The 21105-nt window shown below is 46.4% G+C and overlaps 1 protein-coding gene across 1 annotated transcript in view; it reads right to left on the reverse strand.

Moving 5' to 3' along the window:
* Positions 1–20702, reverse strand: part of LOC126160312 (acetylcholinesterase-like) — a gene marked incomplete at its 5' end in the record, with an annotated part of 424414 nt that extends 403712 nt beyond the window's left edge. Inside the window, 4 exons of the mRNA XM_049916899.1 lie at positions 2902–3342; positions 9762–9950; positions 14210–14278; positions 20664–20702. Coding sequence (XP_049772856.1) covers positions 2902–3342; positions 9762–9950; positions 14210–14278; positions 20664–20702 — 738 coding nt within the window. The remainder of the gene's footprint in view (positions 1–2901; positions 3343–9761; positions 9951–14209; positions 14279–20663) is intronic.
* Positions 20703–21105: the final 403 nt, after the last annotated feature.

Below are 21105 nucleotides of genomic sequence, written 5' to 3' on the forward strand. Positions count from 1 at the left end.
CTAGAGATGAGAAAAGTTGTTCAACATTGAGAACTTGTTCACTGGTGATCTCTCTTTGTTAGGAAACGTTCATTTTTACTCGTTCACCGTTCATTGTGCTTGGTATATGGTTCTTATGAAAAACTGAAAATTAGTAGCCTAGGTGACTGAAGGATGGAAGGAGCCTAGAGGGGGCACTTGCCTCCCCCCTGGAGTACAGAATTTTTATTCGCAACAGAATTCTCACACCCTTGTAATTTTCGTGATTCTGCAAGACAGCTCGTCTAGCCAACTGTAGCTTTACGTGGCTGATCGAAGTACAATAATGTAAGGTGGCGCACGAAAACCCGGTCCCGAGTACAGACTACTCGCCAATTACGCACCATTCGTTGACCGATACGAGCTAAATAGATAAACATGTAATAATTAGGCAGTGGAGAAATACCAAGCCAATCCAAAGAACTTCGAAACAAGAGATGACGATTGGTAAGCGACAATGAGTAGTCTAGTACTCGGGGCCGATATTTCGTGCGCCAACCTCTACTACTGAAATAGCATTGTAGGAGTTATCATATTCTCTTTAAAAAATGTGACACCAGACACTCGATTACGAAGCGCGGATTTCATTCGATTATAAGCCGATCTGCCTTACATAACAATGAACATGTTCTTTTACCTTGGAAGAGAAAAAAGACGGAAAATGGCCACTCGTGTGTGCCGTGCCGACATTCTTTGCAGGTGTATAACAAAAAATCTTGCCTTTTTACAATTATTTCTTCTTCTGTTTATCGACATAATGAAGTAAGCTGATACGCCGTTTTCTTACCTGAAAAGGTGTATGTATTACATACCACGTACTTTTTCGTAGTTTACGTAATTATAAGATACATTTTCATTAGCGTTAGTGGACGCTGAATAGAATACAAAAAGAATCAGCAGTTCAGAGCTCAAAAAAGGTTTCAAACAGATCTAGAATGGACGTGCGAAGCGAACGAAACGAACAACGACAACTCGATACTAAACCAACTAGGAGCAGTCGACAGTGGAACTGCGACGATTGGCCACGCGAAGAAGGACGAGTCCGGCTGAGCGCAACCAAGACCGAGACACACGGGAACGGGACCGAGGTTGGAACGAGACCGGCCGACGTGCCGTTGCGGTAACGAGACCGAATGGTTTCATCAGTTATGAAGGGTTAAAATTCCGTGACACAATTTTCCTGCACCCTGTATACAGGGTGTTACGGCCAAACTTTCAGGAAGCAAAGTAAATATGTTATGTGGACATGTGTCCGGAAACGCTTACTTTCCATGTTAGAGCTCATTTTAGTTTCGTCAGTATGTACTGTACTTCCTCGATTCACCTCCAGTTGGCCCAATTGAAGGAAGGTAATGTTGACTTCGGTGCTTGTGTTGACATGCGACTCATTGCTCTCAAGCACATCAGTACGTAGCATCAACAGGTTGGTGTTCATCACGAACGTGGTTTTGCAGTCAGCGCAATGTTTACAAATACGGAGTTGGCAGATGCCCATTTGATGTATGGATTAGTACGGGGCAATAGCCTTGGCGCGGTGCGTTTGTATCGAGACAGATTTCCAGAACGAAGGTCTCCCGACAGGAAGACGTTCGAAGCAATTGATCGGCGGCTTAGGGAGCACGGAACATTGCACCCTATGACTCGCGAGTGGGGAATATCTAGAACGACGAGGACACCTGCAATGGACGAGGCAATTCTTCGTGCAGTTGACGATAACCCTAATGTCAGCGTCAGAGAAGTTGCTGCTGTACAAGGTAACGTTGAACACGTCAGTGTATGGAGAGTGCTACGGGAGAACCAGTTGTTTCCGTACCATGTACAGCGTGTTCAGGCACTATCAGCAGCTGATTGGCCTCCACGGGTACACTTCTGCGAATGGTTCATCCAACAATGTGTCAATCCTCATTTCAGTGCAAATGTTCTCTTTACGGATGAGGCTTCATTTCAACGTGATCAAATTCTAAATTTTCACAATCAACATGTGTGGATTGACGAGAATCCGCACGCAATTGTGCAATCACGTCATCAACACAGATTTTCTGTGAACGTTTAGCCAGGCATTGTTGGTGGTGTCTTGATTGGGCCCCATGTTCTTAGACCTACGCTCAATGGAGCACGTTATCATGATTTCATACGGGATACTCTACCTGTGCTGCTAGAACATGTGCCCTTACAAGTACGACACAACATGTGGTTCATGCAAGATGGAGCTCCAGCACATTTCAGTCGAAGTGTTCGTACGCTTCTCAACAACAGATTCGGTGACCGATGGGTTGGTAGAGGCGGACCAATTCCATGGCCTCCACGCTCTCCTAACCTCAACCCTCTTGACTTTCATTTATGGGGGCATTTGAAAGCTCTTGTCTACGCATCCCCGGTACCAACTGTAGAGACTCTTCGTGCTCGTATTGTGGACGGCTGTGATACAATACGCCATTCTCCAAGGCTGCATCAGCGCATCAGGGATTCCATGCGACGGAGGGTCTATGCATGTATCCTCGCTAACGGAGGGCATTTTGAGCATTTCCTGTAACAAAGTGTTTGAAGTCACGCTGGTACGTTCTGTTGCTGTGTGTTTCCATTCCATGATTAATGCGATTTGAAGAGAAGTAATAAAATGAGCTCTAACATGGAAAGTAAGTGTTTCCGGACACATGTCCACATAACATATTTTCCTTCTTTGTGTGTGAGGAATGTTTCCTGAAAGTTTGGCCGTACCTTTTTGTAACACCCTGTATACAGTTACATAAAATGCATAGAAAAGAAATATGTAGCTAATATTTCCTTGTCGTAAGGTGATGGGACCTTGTTAATTGTTCCTTGGAGAAATAAATTACTGATTTCGAAGAACGAGCTGCGCTGTGCTGAGGACTGGGCGCTCACCTGTGAGAAGAGGTTTCTGCTGAGGGGGCTCAGCAGGTGGATGCTGACGGAGACCGCGCCGGCCGACTCGCCGAACAGCGTCACGTTGTGCGGGTTGCCGCCGAAGTAGTGGATGTTGTCGTGCACCCACTGGAGCGCCATCAGCTGGTCGAAGAGCCCCGCGTTGCCCGGCACGTCGCTCGTGTCGAAGAAGAGGAAGCCCAGCGACGCGACACGGTACTGCATCGACACGAGGATCACGTTCTCCTCGGACACGAGCGTCTTGTGGTCGTACACGTCGAGCGTGGCCGTGCCCGAGTAGAAGCCGCCGCCGAAGATCCACACCATGACGGCGGCGTTGCGCGGCCGCGGCTTGGGCGCCACCACGTTGATGTAGAGGCAGTCCTCCGACAGCTGCGTGTTGGGGTTCCAGATGACCGAGCCCGGGAAGTCGCCAAACACCTGCGGAGCACAAAGTCCGTACAACGGAAGTGGAGCGAGAGCCATATTTAACTGACGTCAGTTTACTTTAACACGATGTAGCACAACGTTTTCGAGACGTGTGTTGTGGGACTGGAGCTGCCTTCCTATCACCAATATGCGTGCAGCTTTTTATTACACTACCGGACATTAAAATTACTACACCACGAAGATGATGTGCTACAGACGCGAAATTTAACCGACAGAAAGAAGATGCTCAGAGCATTCACACACGGTTGGCGCCGGTTGGCGACACCTACAACGTAACAACATGAGGAAAGTGTCCAAGAAATGGTTCAAATGGCTCTGAGCATAATGGGACTCAACATCAGAGGTCATAAGTCCCCTAGTACTTAGAACTACTTAAACCTAACTAACCTAAGGACATCACACACATCCATGTCCGACGCAGGATTGGAACCTGCGACCGTAGCAGTTGCGCGGTTCCACACTGAAGCGCCTAGAACCGCTCGGCCACACAGGCCTGCAGGAAAGTTTTCAACCGATTTCTCATACATAAACAGCAGTTGACCGGCGTTGCCTGGTGAAACGTTGTTGTGATGCCTCGTGTAAGGAGGAGAAATGCTTACTATCACGTTTCCGACTTTGATAAACGTCGGATTGTGGCCTATCACGATTGGGGTTTATCGTATCGCGTCATTTCTGCGCGCGTTGGTCAAGATACAATGATTGTTACTAGAATATAGAATCGGTGGGTTCAGGAGGGTAATACGGAACGCCGTGCAGGATCGCAACGGCCTCGTATCACTAGCAGTCGAGATGACAGGCATCTTATCTGCATGGCTGTAACGGATCGTGCAGCCACGTCTCGATCCCTGAGTCAACAGATGAGGTCGTTTGCAAGACAACAACCATCTGCACGAACAATTCGACGACGTTTGCAGCAGCATGGACTATCAGCTCGGAGACCGTGGCTGTGGTTACTCTTGACGCTGCATCACAGACAGGAGTGCCTGCGATGGTGTACTCAACGACGAACCTGGGTGCACGAATGGCTAAACGTCATTTTTTCGGATGAATCCAGGTTCTGTTTACAGCATCATGATAATCGCATCCGTGTTTGGCGACATCGCGGTGAACGCACATTGGAAGCATGTATTCGTCATCGCCATACTGGCGTATCACGCAGCGTGATGGTATGGGGTGCCATTGGTTACATGTGTCGGTCACCTCTTGTTCGCATTGATTGCACTCTGAACAGTGGACGTTACATTTCAGATGTATTACGACCTGTGGTTCTACCCATCATTCGATCCCTGCGAAACCCTACATTTCAGCAGGATAATGCACGACGGCATGTTGCAGGTCCTGTACGGGCCTTTCTGGATACAGAAAATGTTTAACTGCTGCCCTGGCCCGCACATTCTCCAGAGCTCTCACCAATTGAAAACGTCTGGTCAATGGTGGCCGAGCAAGTGGCTCGTCACAATACGCAGGTCACTACTCTTGATGAGCTGTGGTATCGTGTTGAAGCTGCATGGGCAGCTGTACCTGTACACGCCATCCAAGCTGTGTTTGACTCAATGCCCAGGCGTAACAAGGCCGTTATTACGGTCAGAGGTGGTTGTTCTGGGTACTGATTTCTCAGGATCTATGCACCCAAATTGCGTGAAAATGTAATCATATGTCAGTTCTAGTATAATCTATTTGTCCAATGAATACCCGTTTATCATCTGCATTTCTTCTTGGTGTAGCAATTTTAATTGCCAGTAGTGCAGTATGATGAAACAAAGAGAAATGAATGGGTATTGAGTGAACGATCCTTTAATATGAGTAAATGCTACGTTGTGACTTCAGAGAGTAAATTTCACGTGTCGTTCAATGCTAAGAACATTGCGCACGCGAGTGGCACATTGTCAGAAGTGAGTAGGTCTACATGCTCCGGGTTTGTCGCAGACATAATTTTGAGTCGGTACGGGTAATAAGTGCATTAGAGCGTACGACTGAAATGGAACTGGAAACGTCCACCAGAACGGAAGTATGAGAATTATACGATTCTTGAGGACGGCTCGTCTGTATTACACACGGAGCCACCTTGAGTATCTGGCGGTATGTCGAGCAAATGCTATGTTACATCAAGCCGTAGTGAATTTATGTCAACATTTTGGGCAAAGCTGCACAGACGTGTGTGATGCCGATCGCGAAGTTAAATTCTAACATGGTATTTCCTTCTTTTCGGCAAGCTGAAAGAATGTCTGGGGGATATTTTCCAACGATGAGGACGTTAACACAGCAGTTCTCGAATGGCTTCGTGCACAACGAGCGCATTTCTATCGTGAGGAATTAAACGATTGGTAGAAAGTTTCCACGGCTGTCCACAGAGACTAAGGTGACTATGTTTAAGGGGGGTAGGACGTCAAACGGACCGACTTGGAGCAGGAGAGGCATCACAGGACATTTTAACTTCCAGTGTCTATACTTTTACAAATAAATTCATAAAACTTTGTCAGCATCACCAGGAAGGATTCAGGATTCACACTCATTGCAGTGGAAGTTCGAAAACATACCAAAATAACTTTTTACTTGTGAAATTTCATCATTTTTTCACTTACTAATGGCTGCATTTGTTGCTATAGGTACACTTTACTCCATAAGTTAGAGAAATTCTTCGATGAATTTTGCCCAGCATACATACCATACTTACAGGTGTATGAAACTCTAGAATTTATTTATGTAATTTATGAAAAAACGAATGATCTGTTGTATTTTAAACTTCATGTTTAGAAAAAACACAAATTTTGTAATTAATTACTTCAATTTTTACCACAGTTATTAATAGATTTGGAAAATTCTAGAGTTTCATACACCTTTAAGTATGGTTTGTATGCTGTGCAAAATTCATCGAACCATGTCTCTTACTTATGAAGAGAAGTGTAACTATAGCAACAAATGCTGCCATTAGTAAGTGATAAAATGATGAAATTTCACGTGAAAAAAAAATTTATTTCGTTATGTTTTCGAACTTCCACTGCTATGAGTGTGAATTCTGAATCCTTCCTGGTCCTTCTGAGAATGTTTTATGAATTTATTTGGAAAAGTATAGACAGTGGAAATTAAAATGTCCTTTGGTGCCTCTCCTGCTCCAAGTCGGACCGTTTGACGTCGTACCCCCCTTAAAAATAATGTGATATATTCGTGCCACTTTGAAATCAGATGCACCGTTCAATAACAAATTGCTTGGCTTTCCGTAATAATGTGTACGTTATTTTTTGAAGATCCGTTTCGATATTATCTTAGTAATTAAACACACAACTACCATCAGTTTATTATTTATCACCGAGGTGCTTAGCTAGGAACGTAGTAAACTCACTAGATAGCCCACTACATCAACTGCTATCCCCTGAGTTTTAAGAAAATATTTAAGATAAAATCAGGGACAGTTGCTTGTGGATACGACCGACTGTGCTCGAAGCGCCTTTCTACGACAGATTTTGAATGGCGAGGTTCGCTCCCATTCAGTAGTTCACTTAATTATTTGAATTCATCGAGAACGCTCGAACAGTAACGCCATGTGATCCGCGGCTCCAAGTGAAGATGAGCCAGACTCTCATTATATTCAGCCTTAAAGCATGGTCCACCACCAAAGCCCAAGGTCGCCCTCTTAGAGAGAGTACAGAGACTTAAGAGAATGGATAAATCTCCGAGGGACTGCTTCCTCTGTAAAATTAATGTGTGTGTGTGTGTGTGTGTGTGTATTTTAAACTGGCTCTCTAATACTCCATTTTAAATTAGAGCACACTTTTCCCACTGCTAGAAGCCCGTCGTAGATGGTCCTGATAGGACCGTTTTTTCACTCAAAATTCTCGTAAAATTTCCTTAAGATAAAAATATCACTTGCATGGTTTTGAAAGAAAGGAAATCACTTTTATCCACGGTTGCAATGATAATTATCATGATCATTTGCACAGAATCACATAACCATTGCCTGCAACTAGGATCTGGCATAATCTAAAACTGGAAAGTCTTCAGAATGTAAATGTATACAGCGTTTTATAACTAATGCAGACTATTTTCCTCTACAATTTATTCGTTTATGTAACTCTTCCAGTTTGCAGCGTCACAAGTACACTAATACGCTGACGTTGTTCAACCAAATTCTTCAACATATATAATGAATTTATGCAGACCGGTATAATCTTATTTATGTATTTAATTTACCTGCCTAGATTAGTACCTTCAGGCACTCTCTTATATGTAAAGACAAATTTTTAGAGAGATACACTGATGAAACAAAAAGTCATCGGATAGTGATATGCACATATACAAGTGGTGGTAGTATCGCGTACACAAGGTAGAAAAGGGCAGTGCATTGGCGGAGCTGTCGTTAGCACGCAGGTGATTCGTGTGGAAAGGTTTCCGACGTGATTATGGCCGCACGACGGGAATTAACAGGCTTTGAACGCGGAATGGTATCTGGACCTAGGCGCACGGACATTCCATTTCGGAACCCGTTAGGACATTCAGTATTCCGCGATCCACGGAGTCAAAAGTGTGCCGCGAATACCAAATTTGTGGCCCGGCCTCTCACCTTGGACAACGCAGTGGTCGACGGCCTTCACTTAAAAAAAACGACAGAGAGCAGCCGCGTTTGTGTTGGGCTGTCAGTGCTAATAGACAAACAATTTTGAGTGAACTAACCGCAGAAATCAATGTGCGGCGTACACCGAAGGCATACGTTAGGACAGACCGGCGAAATTTTCGACGTTAATGGGCTATGACAGCAGACGACCGACGTGAGTGTCGTTGCTAATAGCACGACATCGCCAGTAGAGCCTCTTCTAGTGATTACGTAGGCTTTCCCGGCGTAATAAGTCTTGAAAGTCTCTTCGGGTTTGCTGCCGGATCCTAAAATCAACTTGACTCGATATTTCGGCGATCCAACTGTTCGCCATCTTCAGGAAATGCTGCTTCTGCTGATGAGTCCCGCTGAGAACTGACGCAGGATTGCAATTCGACGTCCTATATAGGCCACCGTTCGAACTCCCGTGTCAATGTGGGAAAGCTTACGTTGGCCGTTCTATTCGCACAGTGTATGACAGGTGTGTGGAACATCGCCGTCACACGAGGCTACAACAGCCGGAAAAATCGGCCGTAGCAGAACACTGCCTAAATGAGGGACACAAAATGAAATTTGAGGAAACTGTTGTGACTGCCAACATTTCCGGTTTTTGAAATAGTGTCTATAAAGAGGCGATTGAAATTAGGTTGGCTGGCAATTTAATCAACAGAGACAATGGGTTTCCTCTTAGCAAAACGTGGAATCCCGTATTATCTCGCATCAAAACTGAACGTTCTTCGGTGCGGCATGGATTGCGATATATCGCTGCCAGCAGTGTTTCACTAAGGGCGGCGCCACCTCCCTGTTTTGTAAGGCAGAAACCGTGATGAGCGGCACATGCGCCGTGTACTGAACGGTGGCCTATATATGACGTCGAATTGCAATCTTGCGTCAGTTCTCAGCGGGACTCATCAGCAGAAGCAGCATTTCCTGAAGATGGCGAACAGTTGGATCGCCGAAATATCGAGTCAAGTTGATTTTAGGATCCGGCAGCAAACCCGAAGAGACTTTCAAGCCTCTTGTAGGTTCGTGATCATAGCGGTTGGGCCATAGACCAATGGGAAACCTTGACTTGGGTCACTTAGTCCCGACTTTAGTTGGTAAGAGCTAATGGTAGGGTCCGAGTGTGGCCCACACCCCATGAAACAATGGGTCCGTGTTGCGAAAAAGGCACTGTACAAGTTGGTTGTTGCTCCATAATGGTATGCACTGTTTTTACATGGTACGGACTGGGTCCCTGGTTTAAATGAACCGATCACTGACTCAAAATGATTATGTTCGGCTACTTGAAGTCCATCTTCATCCGTTTTCCAATACAACGACGGAATTTTTATGGACTGAAGTGAGCAATATCACCAGGCCACAATTGTTCCCGATGGGTTTAAAGAACATTCCGGGAAGTTCGAGCCACCATGATTTGGCCACGAAGTGAACATTTATGGGACATAATCGAGAGGTTAGTTCGTGCACAAAATCCTGCACCGGCAACAAATTCGCAACTATGGACGGATACAGAGGCAGCATGACTGAATATTTCTGCAGGGGACTTCCAACGACTTGTTGAGTCCATGACACTACAACGAGCAAAAGAAGGATCGAGACGATATTAGCATGTACCCCACGACGTTTGCCACCACATTGTAATGCTGAAATGCGTGAAGTACGTGGACTGTACATAGTGGTACTGGCAGTCATTAGTTAGTGTAGAGGTTTCAAATAATTGATGACTTTATTTCAATTTGAACTCAGCGGAAACATAAAAACAGTGTGAAAAGTATTTAAAATTAATGACATCTGTAAGTAGAGAATAAGAAGCACTGACCGTGTCGATGATCTGGACGCAGCTGTTCGGAGGAGTGGTGGTGTTGAGGATCTCGCCGTTGGTGTCCCAGCGGTCCACGGGCCTAGGATGGCGGAACCTGAGTGGGCCCACGGGTTTCTGCGCGTATGGGATTCCCATCCACACGTCCACCAGCTTTCCCGTCGTCGCAGCCAGCGTTACGCCGCGAACCTGTAATCAGAATACCGCAGTCGCAAGTCACTGTTGCCTCGCAGGCCATGGGCGATGTTCAGTGGTGTGAATGCAAGCATTTCCTCGCAACGTGCACATCAGCACCTTCTCTTTGTGAAATATTACTGTATTTCATAAGTGTAGCTGCTAATGTCATAACTATAACTGCTATGTGTAGCCGAGTAATTCATAAGATTAAAGTATTGTGTTAGAGAATTTATGAATGGGAGAAATGAGAGAGTGAACCCTGAATCGCTTCTAGCTTACCATTATCAGTTACCACAAAGTAGAGTTTATTGTTTAGTCTTTTCATCAGGGTCGCTATTTCGAAACGCATTCTTCCAGAATTTTATTTTCTCTGTGTCTCATACTGTGGCCCATTTTCTTGCTGGAAACTGTTGATGACAGAAACGTGTCCAAACGTTAGATAAATACTGATCTATAGCTGTACAATATCTGAGTTAACTAGTCACTTCCAAAGTAGGCCTATTTACTTGCTGTTTTGACATGGAATTCAAAAAGTTTCCAGAGTAAAATCTGTTGAGAAAATTCTGATTTTTAGAAGGTAAGCTCAAATGATGCACATTAAGAAGAATCATTAGGTCATTTAAGTTGTTTGTAAATGACGTAAACGAAATCAGTTCAATCCTGTGGCTTCCAACTTGCGAAACTTTGGCATTTAATCCTCTAGTAGTACTGAAGGGCCGGTCATACTAGTGTTCAGTACGTAATGTTCTTTATATGTGTTTTACTTTCCCAGACTACTCCCAATAAACTGAAGTCTCTTCTAAGGAAATTTATGTTTGTGAGTCGTGGTTCTAAATTTTGTTCCATGTTGAATGATTTTTTCGTGGCTGCCAATTTCTTTCAGGTGTTCATTAACTTCTGTTTGCCAGTTGTGGTTTTTCCACTCGTAAGGCTAACTTCAGAATTTTATTTACGAGCCTGTCGTTGTCCACTCTATGTAATGCCATATGTGATGTTATGCTGTAGCTCCTAGAACTTCTATGTTTTCTTTTTCATCCAAGTTTCATTTATGGCTTTTGGTCCTAAGAATTTTCTGAAAATCTTATTTCTTTTTTTATTAATGTTTCTTTCTTTGCGATCTGCCACTAGTTATAACGGTTCCATAAGCTTGATGAGCTTTTGTTGCAATAACTGTATTATAAGGTAATTTTCCCTTTTGTGGAATTGATCTTTTAGTTGTATCTATTTAATGTGAGCTTTTTGATCTTTGCTGCTTTGCAGTTATTTCTTTGTAAACTTCCCAAATTCCCCATTTCGCTCTCTCGGTTCAATAATTTCTCATAAATGGATTTAAATTTTTACTCTGCTGATGCAGTAAATTTAGAACTTGACTTATTGTACCACGTTTTAATTTTCTGTTTGGAAGACACTTGGAAGGCGTACGATTCTCCCCCACTTGTTGCACACGTTTTATATTGGAGACTTGATACTGTTAAATAGTGTTTTAGAAGGAATATTGTGACAGGGCATCTTATGCAGTAATTGCAACTAATGTGGGTTTCCAGATATGTGTTTCGAAAACTTCTTAAAAGTAATAGTGAAAGGTCTCTGTCAGATTCCTTTCTCGCTAATTTCCTCGATTTATTGTTGTTTACGTCATACGTTTGCACCTCTAAATTTACTGTGGTATTTCTAAATTTATCTGGGAGGAGACTTGACATATAAACAAGAACAACTTGTCATACAACATTTTCAAACACAATTTTATATGTAAATCTTATCGTACAGTTTCTTATGAAATTCACATCCGCCTCCTTTACGTAGTGTATATGTCTTAACATACTGTCATCTCCTTCCATTCTGATGTGAAAGGAAGAATGAGTGAGAGTATTTGTAGTGGCATGCTCGGTGGTAGCAGAGGAGTTCTGTCTACTAGAGAGCAGTAGGACCAACGTCTGAGTAGGTAGATACAATTTCTACGGCAAAGAGTTTTGTCTCCTTGGTGTGCTTCTGTCCGTCCCTTGTCAGGTTGGTAAAGGAAGCTACCTCTCTGGCCACTTCCTATTGTATGTGTGGGACACCCTTAGACGAGGTCCACGCTTGTCAGTCTGCGGGCAGTTTCTCATGTGGTATCGTCTCCGGGTAAGCGCATGTTTGGTAAGACCGAAGGACAGTGAAATTCTTAAGTTTTCAGCCTAACTGAAATATTAATTACTTTTCTTACAGATATACATCGAAAATGTTTTTTATATTCTCTTAAATCGGGATCCAGTGCGATTTCAGTGTTTTTTTCGGAGTGTATTGTGGTAGTTTCTTTGTTTCCACCCCACTAAAGGAAAGTGAAAGCACGTTGTCATGAGGCGTAATTCTGTTTAAAATCATCGCTCTTTAGTGTGAATGTGAGTATAAGTGTTTACTCTCGTTGAAATTCTTGAGATTAATAATTTCTCTTCGTGTGTGCTTTGTAGTAGCAGTACGATGTGCTCTTAAAATCGTTTGAGCCATCAGCGTCAGAGGAAGCATGACATCGGTGAACAAGATTCTACCGCAGGCTGACAAATTTGCCTGGTGTGTTTCGAAACGCATCACAGACACCTACAATTCTGGCAACTTAGTCCAACCTCGTATCCACTGGGGTCTCATGCTCAAGTGACTTTAGATATCCCTTTAGGATACAACCAAGGCTACTCAGGTCAGGTGACCTCGCAGTCCATGGAACAGGGCCTCCCCTTTGAATCCAGCGGCCAGGAAATATAGGACTGAGATGGTTGCGGATATCCACACTGAAGTGAGGCGGGGTACCGTCATGTTTTATCTACATCCTCTCACGAACAGCCAAGGCTACGTTCTCCAACAGCTTAGGTAAAACTCCTTGGACGAACCTCAAGTACGGATGACCATTCAGCCGGCCAGGTAGAAGATACGGCTTGTCCTTTTTTTTTTCCTTGCAGGAAATCAAGAAGTACGTGTAAAGTTGTATGCATGATAGTTGCAAATAAGCAGGATAACAATAATGCTAAACAACTCGGTAGACAAGTTAACTTCCGTGTTTCCTTCATCGGGTTGCACCAACCCGTTTTCCCACCTCAAACTGTTGCGTGCAGCGTCCTCTATGTCCTGTTAAATTTTTTGCACACTCTTATGCAAACACCCTGTATACACCCAAATATTCTGACTAAAGGGTGAGTAGCGATCTGCGGCTGTTTGCTGATGATGCTGTAGCGTACTGGAATGTGTCATCGTTGAGTGACTGTATGAGGATACAAGATAAATTGAACAAAATTTTTAATTGGTATGACGAATGTCCGGTATCTCTAACCGTAAAAAAAAAGTAGGTTACTGCAGATGAGCAGGAAAAAAGCATTCCGTAATGTTCGAACACAGCATTAGTAGTGTACAGCTGGGCACAGCTACGGCGCTTAATTATGTAGGCGTAAAAATGCAAAGTTATATGAAATGGAAGGAGTAGGTAAGGTGAGTAGTAGGGAAGCCGAGTGGTCGACTTCAGTTTATTAGCAAAAAATTGGGAAAGTGCGGTTGATCCATAAATGTGACTGCACTAGTGCGGCCAATTCGTAGGTATTTCCCGAGTATTTGGAATCCCGATTAAAGGAGGACATCGAAGCAATTCATAGGCAGGGGTCTAGCTTTGTTACTGGTAGGTTCGATCAGCACTCGAGTATTACGGAGATGCTTAGTGAACTCAAGTGGCAATAACCAGGAGGGAAGAAGACGTCCTTTTCATGGATTACTATTGAGAAGAGTTTTGAAGAACCGTCATTTGAAGCGGACAACGGAACGATTCTATTGCTGCCAATATAAACTTCACGTAAGATTCACGAAGGTAAGAGAAATTAGAGCTCGAAAAATTAGGGCTTTTATGGAGGATAGAGGGTCATTTTCCCCCGCTCTGTTAGGAAGTGGCACAGAATAGTGAAATGAAATGATCGTATAGGATCGATTGCCGCGAGTCCCCACCTGGGGAAATTCGGCCGCCGGGCTCCAAGACTTTTCAGCTGACGTCACGCTGGGCGACCTGTGTGTCGATGATGATCATGAAATGATGATGACAATAACACAAGACGCATTCCCCGAGCGGAGAAAACCTCCTATCCGTCCATGATCTTGGGCCTGCTGCATGGGAGTCAATTCACACTCAGTTAAGGGTGCGGACACTAATGTGGCAAAGGGCACCTTCCGGTATGAGCCACCTTGAATGTATGTTGACGTAAACGGTTGCCAGATTGTTGCCAAAGCCTGTGGTGCGGGTTAGAGGACGAGGGGCGGCGCACCTTGCCCTTGGTGGTCTGCACGACGAGCGGGTCGTCCTCGGGGTGCCGGCGCGCGCTGCCCGACAGCGGCTGCTGCGGCGCCTGCGGCGGTTGCGGGTCGAGGTCAAGGTCGAGGTGCAGGTCCTCGCCGCTGGCGCTGGCGTCGCGCTGCCGCAGCGCCGACAGGTGGTGGCGGCCGCGCGCGCTGCCGCCGCCCGCCACCAGCCACGCCACCAGCGCCACGCTCACGCGCCACCGCCACATCCCCATCCTGCGCCTCACGGGCTCTGCGCAGGCCACAGCACCAGCCGTCAGGGAGAGCTGCTGCCAGCTCACAGTAGCGGACGTACACTATACTGCAAAACTTAAGATAAATGTAACACAATACACTACTGGTCATTAAAATTCCTGGATCCCAACGGTCTCGTATCACCGGCAGTCGAGATGACAGGCATCTTATTCAAATGGCTTAACGGATCGTGCAGCCACGTCTCGATCCCTGATTCAACAGATGGGGACGTTTGCAAGACAACAACCATCTGGACGAACAGTTCGACGACGTTTGTAGCAGCATGGACTATCAGCTCTGAGACCGAGGCTGCGGTTATCCTCCACGTTGCATCACAGACAGGAGCGCTTGCGATGGTGTACTGAACGACGAACCTGGGTGCACGAAGGCCAAAACGACATTTTTTTGGATGAATCCAATTCTGTTTACAGCATCATGATGGTCGCATCCGTGTTTGGCGACATCGCGTTGAACGCACATTGGAAGCGTGTATTCGTCATCGCCATACTGGAGTTTCACCCGGCGTAATGATATTGGATGCCATTGGTTAACACGTCTCGGTCACCTCTTGTTCGCATTGACGGCACTTTGAACAGTGGATGTTACATTTCAGATGTGTTACGACCTGTGGCTATACCCTTCATTCGATCCCTGCGAAACCCTACATTTCAGCAGGATAATGCACGACCGCATGTTGCAGATCCTGTACAGGACTTTCTGGATACATAAAATGTTCGACAGCTGCCCTGGCCAGCACATTCTCCAGATCTCTCACCAATTGAAAACGTCTGGTCACTGGTGGCTGAGCAACTGGCTCGTCACACTACGCCAGTCACTACTCTTGATAAACTGTGGTATCGTGTTGAAGCTTCATTGGCAGCTGTACCTGTACGCGCCATGCAAGCTCCGTTTGATTCAATACCCAGGCGTATCAAGGCCGTTATTACAGCCAGAGGTGGTTGTTCTGGGTACTAATTTCATAGGATCTATGCACCTGAATTGCGTTTAGGTGTTATCACATGTCAGTTCTAGTATAATATATTTGTCCAATGAATACCCGTTTATCATCTGAATTTCTTCTTGGTGTTGTAATTTTAATGGCCAGTAGTGTAGTTTGGTGGCCGGTAACAACATTTGGATCACTTCACACTAGGACAAAGCATCGGGGAACTATAAGATGATGGAAGTGACGACTATAGCCCGAGGGTATGTCACTGCTCTCAGCATTCTTTCTCGTGCCTGCGGGGAGTTCCAAACTACAGCCACTGCGGCCCGAAGGAGAGGAAGTGGCATACAACAATCAGCTACAGCATCAGATGACCTCCAAATTATGCAGCAGGAAAGAAGAAAAAAATGGTTCAAATGGCTCTGAGCACTATGGGACTTAACTGCTGAGGTCATCTGTCCCCTAGAACTTAGAACTACTTAAACCTAACTAAACTAAGGACATCACACACATCCATTCCCTAGGCAGGATTCGAATCTACGACCGTAGCGGTCGCGTGGTTCCAGACTGTAGCGCCTAGAACCGCTCGGGCATTCCGGCGGGCAGGAAAGAAGACATCCACGTTAAACAGCGGGCACAAATGGAACGACAGGACTGAAAGGCATGAAATCTCACTACTGCTCTTGGGTGGTGTATTTTTGCGACGTCTAATACTTCGTGCTCCGTTGAAGCACGCACATCGGCGACACTGTTTTCAATTCTTCCAAGAGTGTAGGGACTGGAATAACGACGAATGGGTTCACTCACTTCCACTGAGAGCGGGTACGATCTGAGTAGTGACTCTGAATGTACCGTCACATGAAGAGAGTTGGGGGCACGAAATGAACCCATGACCATAGTGGAACACGATCGGTTTGGTGTTTCACCTGTTGTCGTGTGGAGACGCATAATGCTGCATGCCATCCAAATCTTTGAAGGCGATGCACGTAATTGTCGCCGTTATTGTAACACTAAACTGCTTCCCTTTCCGGGGTAAATTCGACCCTTTTGTACGAATGAAAATCCGCGACCGCGTCGAACAGCGCAGGATGATGCTGATGCTGATGTTGATGTTTGGTTTGTGGGGCGCTCAACTGCGCGGTTGTCAGCGCCCGTACGAAGTCCTAACCTCTGCTCAGCGCAATCTCGCCACTTTCATGAGTGATGATGAAATGATGAGGACAACACAAACACCCAGTCATCTCGAGGCAGGTGAAAATCCCTGACCCCGCCGGGAATCGAACCCGGGACTCCGTGCTCGGGAAGCGAGAACGCGACCGCGAGACCACAAGCTACGGACGAACAGCGCAGGTGGAGGAACGCTTGGAACTTGGAGACAAACGGCGAATAGAGTGGCCTGTCCGTTCCCAGACTTCAGTCCCCAAGCACACGTGTGGGATGCGTTGAGGAAACGTATTGTAGCGAGTCCACATGCACCAAAGACTATCCAGAAGTCGTCAACCATACTGGTGGAGGAATTCAACGCCCTGCCACGAGAGCTCCTCATCAAGCTGATGGTCAACAGGGGAGCACGCTGCAGAGTATGGACTGCCTTCCGCGGTGATCACAGACATTGTTTAGAACCACGTCCCGTCGTTTGTGATTTCCAGGCAACTATCGTGAATCGCGCTCACTTCAGTGTAATTATTGTCTTTGAATTATTGTCTTTTAGTCGCGTTCTGTATAATACTGCAGCATCTCTTTGTATGTTTCAAGTGTCATCGAGTTATGTTACTTGGTACTCGTCCGGCGAGCCGCGCGCTAGAACGCGCTGCTTCCCGAGCGGGAAAGCGTGCCGGCCCCCGGCACTAACCCGCCCAGCTGATTGGTGTTTAGGTCCGGTGTGTCGGCCAGCCTGTGGATGTTTTTTAAGGCTGTTTTCCATCCACCTCGGCGAATGCAGGCTGGTTCCCCTTATTCCGCCTCAGCTACACTGTGTCGGCGATTGCTGCACAAACACTGTTCCCACGTACACATAAACCATCATTAGTCTACCACGCAAACGTTTGGGGTTACACTCGTCTGGTATGAGGCGTTCCGGTAGAAGGTGTGGGGGTTCACTGGGGGCCGAACCGCACAATAACCATGGGTTCAGTGTGGGGCGGCGGAGGGGTGGGTGGACTGGTGTGGCCTGTTGTGTGGTTGTGAACCACTAAGGGCTCCGGCAGGACGAAGCTTCTACGTCGTTTCTAGGTCCCCGGTTGAATACATACAAACGTTACATGGTCGTGGCACATTATGGAGAAGTTACATCTCTCCTAAAGTTTCGCACAACAGTGCAATTGCCAGGCTGCATATACATTCGCGAGTCGAGCTCCGTATGAGCCATTCGCTTGCATGTTGCTCGCAAGTGAATACCTGTCTTCAGAATTACTGAAATGCACATGCCCCTCGACTTCAATATGGTGTAAAGTTCTCAACAGATCTAATCCGAGCCCCAATACGTCATCCACTGTATTCGTGCTATTTCCCTACAGGTGGCATAACAACTGGGCAACAGCTATGGTTGCAGGAGCTCTGGACGTAATGGTTGTTGAAAAGTTGCATCTATCAAGAAAAAACATCTACTTTGGCTTTCTATTCCACACCAACAAAAGCACACTTTGAAGATACCAGCTCCAGAAATCGGTCGAGTGTGAAAATTAGGGTCGTAATTCTCACAGTACGCAGTTAGACCTTCTTTTAAATATCTGAGCCCACCTGTTATCACGCTCTCAGTTACGTATCTCTGCAGCCGCCTAATATCCGGGCGCTACCTACTGTATAAGGGAGTGAGTAAAACGTTCGCGTTCCTAGTGTCGATGAACCAACAAGAGATACCGCTTTGTACATCGTGTCGAATTGCGCGGTTTCTAACTGTAGCTGGTGCCACAGATCTCTCCGCTTAGAACACTTGTATGCTGGGATTCATAAATGCAGTGTAAATCAAAGAAATGGATAGGTTTGCCGTTACATGAGTAAATTGGCGCTGTTTAATAAGTAACATCGCTATTGGGGGTTATTTTCTTTGGACTGGAATGCTGACACTGTGAAGGTGAAGCACGTTTGCAGGAGATGCGCTATACTTCTATGTGATTCGAATGCTTAAACGGAAAACAGAAAATCATTCAAATGGTTCAAATGGCTCTGAGAACTATGCGACTTAACCTCTGAGGTCATCAGTCGCCTAGAACTTAGAACTAATTAAACATAACTAACCTAAGGACATCACACACATCCATGCCCGAGGCAGGATTCGAACCTGCGACCGTAGCGGTCACGCGGTTCCAGACTGAAGCGCCTAGAAGCGCTCGGCCACAGCGGCCGGCTTAGTTGGTTAGCTTTGTTTATCTAGAATATACACTCCTGGAAATGGAAAAAAGAACACATTGACACAGGTGTGTCAGATCCACCATACTTGCTCCGGACACTGCGAGAGGGCTGTACAAGCAATGATCACACGCACGGCACAGCGGACACACCAGGAACCGCGGTGTTGGCCGTCGAATGGCGCTAGCTGCGCAGCATTTGTGCACCGCCGCCGTCAGTGTCAGCCAGTTTGCCGTGGCATACGGAGCTCCATCGCAGTCTTTAACACTGGTAGCATGCCGCGACAGCGTGGACGTGAACCGTGTGTGCAGTTGACGGACTTTGAGCGAGGGCGTATAGTGGGAATGCGGGAGGCCGGGTGGACGTACCGCCGAATTGCTCAACACGTGGGGCGTGAGGTCTCCACAGTACATCGATGTTGTCGCCAGTGGTCGGCGGAAGGTGCACGTGCCCGTCGACCTGGGACCGAACCGCAGCGACGCACGGATGCACGCCAAGACCGTAGGATCCTACGCAGTGCCGTAGGGGACCGCACCGCCACTTCCCAGCAAATTAGGGACACTGTTGCTCCTGGGGTATCGGCGAGGACCATTCGCAACCGTCTCCATGAAGCTGGGCTACGGTCCCGCACACCGTTAGGCCGTCTTCCGCTCACGCCCCAACATCGTGCAGCCCGCCTCCAGTGGTGTCGCGACAGGCGTGAATGGAGGGACGAATGGAGACGTGTCGTCTTCAGCGATGAGAGTCGCTTCTGCTTTGGTGCCAATGATGGTCGTATGCGTGTTTGGCGCCGTGCAGGTGAGCGCCACAATGAGGACTGCATACGACCGAGGCACACAGGGCCAACACCCGGCATCATGGTGTGGGGAGCGATCTCCTACACTGGCCGTACACCACTGGTGATCGTCGAGGGGACACTGAATAGTGCACGGTACATCCAAACCGTCATAGAACCCATCGTTCTACCATTCCTAGACCGGCAAGGGAACTTGCTGTTCCAACAGGACAATGCACGTCCGCATGTATCCCGTGCCACCCAACGTGCTCTAGAAGGTGTAAGTCAACTACCCTGGCCAGCAAGATCTCCGGATCTGTCCCCCATTGAGCATGTTTGGGACTGGATGAAGCGTCGTCTCACGCGGTCTGCACGTCCAGCACGAACGCTGGTCCAACTGAGGCGCCAGGTGGAAATGGCATGGCAAGCCGTTCCACAGGACTACATCCAGCATCTCTACGATCGTCTCCATGGGAGAATAGCAGCCTGCATTGCTGCGAAAGGTGGATATACACTGTACTAGTGCCGACATTGTGCATGCTCTGTTGCCTGTGTCTATGTGCCTGTGGTTCTGTCAGTGTGATCATGTGATGTATCTGACCCCAGGAATGTGTCAATAAAGTTTCCCCTTCCTGGGACAATGAATTCACGGTGTTCTTATTTCAATTTCCAGGAGTGTATATTGAACTTATATGTACATGAGGTAACCACATTAAGTACTTCTCTTTCGCTTAAAGTAACCTGTCAAAACACGTCGGGCTAACGTAACTCTCTACCCATTCCTCTTCCACGCCTTCAACACACCGCGAATAGCATGGCGCTGGTTGTCACTCCATTGCACAGTACCTCGAGCTGGAGCATTAGGTGTCTGCTGTGAGCCATACTATCAGATTTATGGCCAAATTTGCGCACGAGATTGATTGCTGCGGTTGATATCTTCGTACTGTGATTTTGTTCTCCTTACAGTATAAGGTCAAGTTGGTGATGTTTTCTCGTACGATATGAAGGGTGACACGTCACGCTGAAGTACAGACTAGGGATCAGTGATAGATGTATCATTTCTGAGATGACTTTGTAGTAACTGTTGTGTTTTAGTAGGGCATCACGTGTACCAGACTAATGAATGTTTTTCTTCATCTTCATCGTCATCGTCTTCTTCTTCTTCTTCTTCCCTTTCCTCCTCCCTGTTTCCTCCCGCTCCTCTACGGCAGTGTTTCCCAAACTTTCTTAGCAGACTGGGTGGCCGAGCGGTTCTAGGCGCTACAGTCTGGAACCGCGCGACTGCTACGGTCGCAGGTTCGAACCCTGCCTCGCGCATGGATGTGTGTGATGTCCTTAGGTTAGTTAGGTTTAAGTAGTTTTAAGTCTAGGGACTGATGACCTCAGAAATTAAGTCCCATAGTGCTCAGAGCCACCAACGAGACTTTCTTAGGCCGTTGCCCCTAAGTGCAATCAGATATTACCTAGTCCCACCCACCACTAACGTCATCACATTAGTGCCTAACTATACGAGGTGCATTCAAGTTCTAAGGCCTCCGATTTTTTTTCTAATTAACTAC

The sequence above is a fragment of the Schistocerca cancellata genome, chromosome 2 (assembly GCF_023864275.1).
Source record: "Schistocerca cancellata isolate TAMUIC-IGC-003103 chromosome 2, iqSchCanc2.1, whole genome shotgun sequence".
In the NCBI taxonomy this organism is placed as follows: Eukaryota; Metazoa; Arthropoda; class Insecta; order Orthoptera; family Acrididae; genus Schistocerca; species Schistocerca cancellata.